General features: G+C 39.6%; 1 protein-coding gene and 1 pseudogene across 2 annotated transcripts in view; one reads left to right on the top strand and one right to left on the bottom strand.

The window, feature by feature from the left end:
* LOC138052018 (integrator complex subunit 11-like) overlaps positions 1 to 10,000 on the top strand; it is a 151,304-nt gene that overhangs the window by 73,672 nt on the left and 67,632 nt on the right. For both annotated transcript variants that reach the window (XM_068898368.1, XM_068898369.1), the window contains exons 6-7: positions 4,284 to 4,340; positions 6,620 to 6,718. In XM_068898368.1, coding sequence (XP_068754469.1) covers positions 4,284 to 4,340; positions 6,620 to 6,718 — 156 coding nt within the window. The remainder of the gene's footprint in view (positions 1 to 4,283; positions 4,341 to 6,619; positions 6,719 to 10,000) is intronic.
* LOC138050474 (uncharacterized) overlaps positions 7,957 to 10,000 on the bottom strand; it is a 2,868-nt pseudogene continuing 824 nt past the window's right edge.

Here is a 10,000-nt window from a genome sequence, read left to right as displayed (position 1 = left end):
CTTCAGCGTGGATGTTTGGAAAAAAGAAATTGCATTCTACTTCGACGGAACATCCATCGCATATAAGAGAAATGATCAAGCTATCGCACCTCATGGACGAGTATGGAGAAAAAAAAGCGAGGGCCTTGCTCAAGGATGCATTTCAAAGGGTCGGAAGGAGGGAACTGGGGGAAAGTCTTAAGGCTTATAGTCGCTATATCCTATGACAAGGGAGTGATTTGCTGTGAGCCTTGTGAACACATGACAGGTCGCTACTTCGCCACATTCATTGATGAACACTTTGATCGATTGTTTGAGTTGGCTGGAAAAGGTGTCAGTCGCCTCTGGATGCAGGATGGAGATCCTGCATTAGCAAAAGCATCAATTGAGCGTGTAAAGAGCACCGTGATCAAACTTCCACCACAAAGCGCAGACCTACATGTTATCAAAAACGTTTTTTGCTATTGTTAATAGGCACCTTTGAAAACAAGCAAGGGATCGCAAAATAAGACGTGAAACGTTTGAAGAGTTTAAAGCTCGATGCGTTTTTCACCCTGCCGGTAGTAACTGTAAATAGGTTGATAGACTCTATACCAAAAAGAATGACCAGTGTCATCAGAAAGAGGGGTGGCCATATCAAGTATTAGGTAATACTCATTCTAAAGCTCTATAGCCAACAACTGTAATGCTTTTTTGTGTGTACGTGTGTAAGTACACTGTTACACCGGTGGGAAATGTAAAAAAGGTTGTTGCTTTTGTCATTTCCCACGTTAAATAATGTTGCAACTACTGATGTCAACGATGTACATGTATCTGTACTTTTTACTCAACAATCAATTGTCTCTTTGTTGTACCTTCTAAAGCATAGCTCTTCAAAAGAAAGTTGATATTTACCGGTATTTTTTCTGAGATAATGGACTGGAATCCATTGACGTGTAGAAATTGCTTCTGTAAACAATCAACATCACCATTGTGATCACGGTACACCATGATCGTTTCTTGCAAAAGTACTTTAAATTGGTCTTTTCTGCCTGTTTTTGTACTTGAAAATAAGCACTAGAACACAACTTAACTATAGCGAGATTTTCGAGCAATTAGCAGTTTTTTGTCCTCAAAATTTCTATGGTGCACCATGGTGATCCATTGTCGGTAAATTAGTTACAGTCTACTGAAATTATTTAGCAATGAACGGATCACCATGGTGTACCGTTGCAAATAAGCCAAAGGAAGGCGCTGTTGTGATATCTATTATTTCTGGTTACACATGGTAACTACTACAATACTTTAGTACGATTACGTCCTAGTTTTTACCCAACACAACGCTAAAGTGAAGGAAAAAGATGGTGATCTGTGGTCAGTACACACTCACATGTAACCATAATTTAATTGACAAGGAGCAGAGTGGACAAGGTGGAATTTGCAGTTGTTCTGCCTCGCTAATCTGTAAGCTGAATGCAAATACTCGCCAACGAACACGCATCATTTCAGTCTCTCTTTCATCCAGCACACCAGTGCGGACAAAGGAAATTTCCACCTTGACGGTACAGAAGATTGGTGTATCCCCTTTCAAGGAAAAATCACATCTGTAATGGGTCTTGGGTGCTGGCAGGTGAACCTCATGGCCTTCCAATAGCAATAGCAAATCATGCCATGGGATGACGTTAGCGGACCATCTGAAATCATTTAGAAATAAAACTTCCGCCTCTTCTGCACCTACCTATGCGAAAGTTCTACTTGCCAGGTTGCAAAATGTGTTGTAAATGCTTGTAAGAAGATTTAAAAGAAACGTTTTTCCACAATTAGACGGGACTTTTAAATACAAGTTGCGGTATCATCTCTCAAATTATCAGATAGATGATAGATAGATAGTTTATTCACCTTAAAAACTTGCAGCCAAAAGCTGAATTGCGGTAAGGCTTACAAATACAAATTTTACAACTGCGCTTAACTACAAACTAATTATAGGACTTATACTACATAAAAATTGTTAAAGAATCACACATTAAAAGCATGCGTCAAATTCCTATATACAATAAGAAACAAATTTATATCTAGTTCTCAGCTACTATGAACAAAACTTAAAAGAAAACTATTCTTGCATCTTTCAGTTTTACATTTCGGACGAATAAATGTTCTTTTTTCTCTCAGATAGTAGCTTGGTTGGTATCTACTTGGAAGTAGTTTGTGAAGACTGTGAGATTGATTTGCACATATTTCATCGAACAACTTTGCTGCAATTGACTCTCTTCTATCATACAGTGTTGGAAGTCCAGACAGCTCTAGAGCCTTAGCATACGATAGTTCGGGGTAAATAATCTTCATAGCGCGTTTTTGAAGTCTTTCTAGGTCTTCGCTTAGATAACTTGGTAGAGCGCGATGAAAAACTGGGCTGCCGTACTCCAGAATAGAGCGAATGCATGTAATGTAAAATAGAAGAAGCTCTCTTGTGGCTACATGCGATTTCTTAAGCTGTCTAAGAAAATATAATCTTGTTGAAACTTTCCTAACTAGTTCTGACACATGGACATTCCATTTTAAATCACTGCTTATATTGAGTCCTAATAATTTCACACTGTTCACAGTCTCTAGGGTCTGACGGTTCACCCAAATAGGGTCAAACTCTGGTTCGTTTTTTGCAAAGCTAATCCTATCACTGACTAATGTTGACTTTATTTAATTCCTATTGCAAACACACAGATAACAAAAGTATTAACACGCAAAAACCAGTCTTTCACCAAGTAATTCTGTGCATCTTTTAAGTTTCCTCCAAGACCATTAATACTATAGCCCAATGTGTATTTGACGACAAGTATGTGCCGGCTTAACATATCTGACAACCCTACAACAATAATTTCACAATACACTTTCCTCGGTTGTCACATCACGTCGCACACATGAAAACACTAAATAGTGACAAATACAATCTCGGACACAAATGTTGTAACACTGACGGAAATTTTTCCCTCCTCCTCTTTCAATGTTGATGTTTATGGGTCCCAGTGCAAAAACTAATCGGGAAATGCAATATCATTAAAAATGGCAAACGCAACATTGAAGGGAGGGATGAGGAGGGCTGCGTTATCAATAGCTTGGATGCGAGTTATGTGCTGTTCAAGAGAGGTGTTGCAACTATTTTTGACCGAGGTTGTAGTTAAATAGTTTATGGAGTGGTCCAGCAATAACAGTATGTCCTGCAATCCGAATAAATGCAAAGAAATTGTTTTTAAGAAAGGTTGTATACAGGTATTCTCTCTTGTGTCAGGTTTTTTAGCAAACAAGTGCGCTCTCCTTTGTCGGTGTTACTTTCCAGGCAGATGCCCGATTTACTTCACATGTACGGAATAAGCTAATTGAAGCTAACAAATGTCTTTTTATACTGTGATCGTTAAGGAAGTAGGGTTATACTCAGTCAGAATTAGACTATCTGTTTCAAAGTCTAGTTATCCCTAATTTGACATTTGGTCTATCGGTCTATGGTGCTGTTAATGCAGAGCTTACAACTGTACAGTGTTTCCTGGACCAGTGTCACAAGCGGAGGTACATATCTAAGGCGGTTAAAATCTATGATCTATTAGAAAAACAAGATAGGAAAATACTTGACAAGGTAAAACATCAAGAGAAACATTCTCTGAGAAACAATATGCCTAAACTGAAGGTCACAGAGTACAATCTAGGACACAAATCTAGTCACTGGCCAAAATTAAACACGGATTGAGTGAAGAACTACTATTTAAATTGCCAAATTTTGAAATATGATGTAGGTTTGTTACTGGTATTTTGTAAATATATTTAAAAATAGTTAGCTCTGTAATTATTATGTACATGTAACTTAGTTTTAAAGTTGGAGTTTTGTGACATAAGATATGTAGTTTTTATCTTATGAATTAATGAATACTACTACTGCTAAGACTGCTACTACATGTCCAAAATCTAATGGCAGATGTTTGACCTCACCATAGATTATCTCAAGCATACAAGTATTTGTTGACTTGGATAGTAATTGTCAATAGCAAGCAATAGCAATAGCAATAGCAATAGCAATAGTATTGTCAATAGCAAAACATGTTCTCCTTTAACCCATTGACTTCTGGGGGTTTCCCATTGACGAGTAAAATCGTCTGGCATTAGACAGAGTAAAATACTACAACGTAAGTGTCGCCGGTTCAAGCTGGTTTGGGCATCAATTGGTTAAGGGGACATTTTTCAGTGAGTGATTAAGATATTTTATCAAACATTTTGTGGCTTTTAGGAATATTTGGCTCTTGTATTAGGATTTGAAATAATTTCAACCTTAATTCCTTTAGATGATCAAAGACTGTATGAAAAAAGTGGTGACTGTAAATCTCCATCAAACAGTCAAGGTGAGCTCTCATGAAACAAAAATTAACTCAAGGACTCAGTGTGAGAACTCATTCTAAGAAATACAAAGGTTAATCTTTGTTCACTTTTGATGACTTACTGAAAGATTGACATTTGTTTTGAATTGACCGATCTTAGGACCTAAAGCCTCTGGAAGGGTGGTGTTCTGAGTCATTTAGCTCACTATGTTACATATGGGATCCCCATTCCTAAGGCAATAATATCTCTTCCCACTAATATAACAATAATTACTAAATAAACCCCTTGGGGTGGCTGATATGCCGGCTGATAGTGCCCTTGACTGAGAGATGAAATGAAATGAATATTTGGTGGAGAAGCAAAGTTTTGAGGGCAAACATGAAATTTTGAGGACAATCCCTCAGCCAAGGACATTATCAGCCAACATACAGCAAGCCAGAAAGGGGTTTATTTATTTTATAACCCTCCCATTAATTTTCATATCAGGCAAAAAAACTTGCTTGTAAAAATCCAGTGTTGATCTGATGGTGATGATTTGTATTTTTTCGGTGCACTGTTCAAAATGCATCTAGAAAGGAAGCATGCCAGTCTCAGGGAAAAATCAAATCACTTTAATTGCCACTGCGAATCAAAAACTCTAAAAGAAGCTGCTTTTTAGGTTAACCCAGAAGAGATAGAATGTGCAAAGTCTGGATGACAATATTTTCAAGTGCAGCAGGAATTTTTCTCTCCCGCAAATGGATGGTTTATTTTACACTTAACAGATGCAGCGTTAAATTCTCTACTCTATAAAATTACTCAGTTTAGGTTTGCCTGGGATTTAATCTCTAAGGTCAGCTCATAACTTTCTTCACCTTCAAAGACGTTGACAGCATATTTGATGATATCAGAGCTCAGGTTCGCAAAGCCCGCCAGCGGAGCACCATGGGTAAGATTTTTTGGGAAAACTCTCCATGCGAGAAATGAACGTCCATGAGCCATCTGCCCATACAGACTGTCAGGGTGTAATCGTGGTTGCGGGGAAATTAGCAAGTAAACAGAGACGAGACAATTGTAACACAACTTTGTATTTAAGACCTAAATCCGTTGATGAGAATAATCTGTCTGATGTCACAACACTATAACAAGAACGAGAAGAAAACCGAACCTCGCTCTCTCCAGTCGACTTTCATTTTTCACGTCACGCTTCAAGTCCCATGCTTCCACTACAGGGGTGGAGGTGGGGAGGCAGGAGAGCTTCTGGGGATGGAAGTGTTTGTGCAATTTTCCTTGGCGGGAAATCATGTGACAGCGTTGCATTTGGCAACCCATGCTTTTCTGGCAGGAAATCACTTTGGTGACTAGCAACAAGATAACGAGCAGGAAAGTCTAAGAAAGCCTTGAGAGAAGCCTAGGAAGGAGAAGAAGAGAAAATTTCATTGAAAAGCACCATAAAGCTGAGAGAAATAGATCGAGAGTAAGCGAATTTACTATGCTCTAGGTTGACTTTTAAATTAGTGATATTTTTGCTGTTGTTCTAAACTGAACTGAGAGGGAGTAAAGATTGATATTCAAGCGGAAAATGTTGTGAAAGAGATTACTGTGCATGTATAGAATTTCAGTTTTAGTCGTTGATTAAAATTGTTAGGTACTGTTTGCCTAGGCTTGTTTATTTACTGCTGTCAGCTCAGAGATGTTTGATCACTGTAAACTGTATACAGTAATAATGACAGTTAACTTTTGTACTATATGCAGAAGCATAATTATTTCCATGTACAGGAGCTCGGCTTTTGGCTTGGCTAAATCCATATATTATTGTTATTTTGACTTACTTGTACTTTCTGGAATAGCAGTGCACCATTTGACGTAAATTAGCCAATATTTCCCGAAAATTAATGGATGGGTTATAATTAACAATTAGACCTGTAGCCCTTGCGCCCTCGAGGGCGAAGGGTCTAATTGTTTTAGTATCACCTAACTAGGCGGACAGAAAAGGACAATAGTAAAGTTAGCAAATGCAAGTTAAAGAAATCTTTACTTGGGAATAAAAGGAAAGAAAGTGCTTTTCGCTTTTCTAATAATAGTCCTCTAGTAGCTTAGCCATTCAAAATGCAGGATTTGCATTAGTCCACTAGGTGGGTGATACTAATGATAGTTATTACATGAACAGTATCTCATTGGAACAACACCGGGATTCATGCATCAAACGTTTTGCCAACATCCTACCCTCACTTTAATTTGCCAGACCATACTCCTCCCCTTTCTCCTTATCAAACTTGGACTGAGTCCGATCTCCTATTTACTCTTCTTAATTTTGATTTAGGTTGATGATGAATTAGAAATTAAGGCCTATTATGCTGGTCACGTGCTTGGAGCTGCCATGTTTTACATGAGGGTTGGATTTGAGTCTCTAGTGTACACTGTGAGTGATGAAAATGTTGACAATAGTATTTGTTCTCTTCATGTTTCAGCTGGAAAAACCCTAGTAAGTAGTAATGTAAGACACTATAAGGCCAGTCTTCATCAGGGTGAATGACTGCAGGGTTCTCCCTAGTTTTCAGCACAACTGGTAAGGGACCTTTTCAAACCGATAGAGCATTTGGCTAATGTTGGATGTTCTGCAAAGGATAAGCGACTTCTTAGCTTTTGCAGGCGGTAATAATTGCTTTTACAAGCGGTAAATTTTACCAGTTACTGCCTGATAAGGAGAACCCTGATGACTGTTACACGTATATCATAATGCATAATGTTGTATTGCGCTCGCTTTTCAGTTGCGTAAAATTTGTAATTTGTGGTGCGATATACGTGTAACGATCATTCACCCTGATGAAGGCCAATGAACTCAGCCGAAATATAGGTGAACAGGAAGAATAAATGACGTGATAAATAGTCCGTGAGCCAGTAGGGCTGGTTGGTATCATGGGTGAATGAGGTTTATGGTGGTTTTCAAGCAGACTAGACCATAAACTGTGGTGAAAAGCATGATAGCAATGATTCTATGGTAGCTAGTGGATAATAGTGCTCTTTAAAGCATGGCTTAGGCAAGGGAACGAGGCTGAAGCTTGTTTTGTGTTTTAGTAGCTTCAGTTGTCCACCAAAATGAACACAACCATTGGTTCACACAAACATTTTATAATTACAAATGGTTCATTTCATTGGTCACGTGATTAGAGCAGGACTCAGGCATGGAAACTAGACCGTACTTGGTTTGACATGGGTGTGTTCACCATCAAAATCTGCAAAAAAAAATACTCAAAAGTATCATTGCTTTACAAATGTCATTTTTATTTTTGTGTCGTGTATCCTGTCGTTTACATCATTGGACACGTGATCAGGGCCTTTAAATTAACACTGTTACATGACAGACAATTGTAAGACTGTACTATGAGTCACTCCAATTCATTTAAATTCAACCTGCTCTTTTTAATGTTCTGTTGCTCTTCCTGATGTTCTTTAACGTGGGTATAGCTAAGAGCAACATTAAAGTAAATGAGTCACGTGACCTAACTTCTATATTTACCAGTTGGCATAGAAAGCATACATAGAAAGCATTTGTGAGACTTGATGGAAACTTGTTAAGCGTTCATTTTAATATTCCTCATCACTGTCCAGTCCATTGTCATCATCAGCACTCTCGATCTCTTGAACAGAATCTTGGTTCTCACATTCGGCAAGCCTGCACATATCAGTGTATCTTAGGCCATGTGTGACACACATTTAGGGCGACACACTTTTTAGTCAATTTTTTTCTAGTCAATTCAGGAGGTACGTCCCACTCTTTTCCCAGCTCTGTTAACGCTTCTCGGCTCCTTGTGTTCTTCTTTAATATCTTCGATGCTTGTGCCTTTCCCTTTCCTGCATATGCGCTCACAGTATCACACCCAGTGAATGCATGCATCCCGAGAACACCTCTGCACACTTCTGGACCAAGTGAAGCAGCAACTTTTGTAATGTCGATAACCTTTGTCCATGTACGAGTTCCAGATTTCATGAACAGGGAAGCTCCTATCTCATTGCTAAATGCCAAGGACGTGATAAATACATCAGTGTCCCCTGAACTGACAAGAACAGAGTTGAAGCCCTCATTAGCTGTATGGGAAGCATGGAGCAGTAGGCATCCATCTGCCTTTTCCTGTTGAGACTTAAGTGTTGGAACCTCCTCACTACCTTCCACGGTAATTCTGTAGCATGTATCACCAGCATTGGCATAGAACAGTTTCTCCTCCAACTTCTGTCTGCATGCCTCCTTTCTCCACTCATTGACGATGAAGGTGATAAGACTCGTCTTAGTGCTCAGTCTTGTCAGGAAATTCCTCCACCGCCTAACTATCTGTGTGCTAGTGATGTTAACAAGGTGGTGTCCTGATTCTTCACCTCGCAGTTGCCTCTCACTGTTCTTGATGGATAGTTCCTTGTAGGTGTCAAATATGACGTCTATTCTGTTACACCGCACCCCTTCTTTCATTGCCTTGGACAGGACACTCATAGCAACATCAACAAGGGTCAGATGATCTCCTTTTATCCTTTGCACCAGAGACATGCCATCAATAACTGCGGCAGAATTTACAGGGACTTCCTCAGAGACCTGTACACTTTTCTGTAACAGTGATGCCAAGGAGGCTTTGTTGGTCTTTCTCAGAAGGCCATCTGGAGTTGACAAGGCCCACGGAAGTGGTCCAAGAGGGTGTAAAAGGATGGTATCCATCTGCAAGCTTCGTTCTTGTGCAATAACTATGATTCTTCGAAACAAGGACCTGTCTGCTTTCAAAATAATCGATCGGTTGTTTGTTTGCAGCTGTTTCTTCTTGTTCATGTCGCTGAATGTCTTGAGTTTGTTGGTCTTCAGAGGGTCATGGAATTTTCTGATTTGAAGAGTATTCTCCATCCTCTCCTCTTTAAACTTTGCGTAACATCTTTCACCAACTAAATGTGCTGTCTTCAGGTCTGTAGCAATCTCTCCTGGGGCTTTCTTTGCAGTTGAAATGCTGATCAGGTCTTGGCTCTCAGAAAATGGATTAACCCAGCCTTGGATGAGGTCAACTATTGATGAAACTGTCTGCTCATCTTTCTTTATTCTTGATGACTGAAGCTCTGTATGCGGTGTTTCCGTGTTGGATCCTTGTACCATGTTTCTTAGCTGCCCAAGAAATGCACTTCGGTATTCTGTGGTGAGGTAGTAGTGCTGAACAGTTGCATGTCTTAAGCTAAAGCGTGTGGTTCCACCAGGATTCTGGGTATCTTTGTTCACTGTGACCTCAGTTGTTTCGTCAACTGGAATCCGCCCAAAGGGATTGCTGCTGGCTAACTGAACGGAAAAACTACCTTCCTTGAACGCCCTCTGTACTTCAGGATTTTTGTCACCGAGATTAGTCATCTGAACAAAGTAAGGAGTCAGGTATCGTGAATAGTTCGCCTTATCGTAGGCGAAACACCAAGGAATCATCATTTGTATGGAATGGACATGTAAATCCCAGTCACCTTCACGAGATGCCCGCAACAGGCCAATAACTATCCCCTCCACCATATCCATGTATGACATCCAGAATGCTCAAAGTTCACCGTTATTTTGATGAAGATGATTCAGGAACTCTCTCCACATAGTCATCACTTGAGGCAGGACTGGGCATTGAAGCAGCTGGTCTAAGCTCTCTTCCTTCAAATTATTAGCCAGTGTATCCACCTGCTCAAGAAAAGACGCCACTGT

The sequence above is a fragment of the Montipora capricornis genome, chromosome 6, assembly GCF_036669925.1.
Source record: "Montipora capricornis isolate CH-2021 chromosome 6, ASM3666992v2, whole genome shotgun sequence".
Classification (NCBI taxonomy): domain Eukaryota; kingdom Metazoa; phylum Cnidaria; class Anthozoa; order Scleractinia; family Acroporidae; genus Montipora; species Montipora capricornis.
Note: the sequence above shows the minus strand (reverse complement) of the source record. Positions and strands in the feature narration are given on the sequence as shown.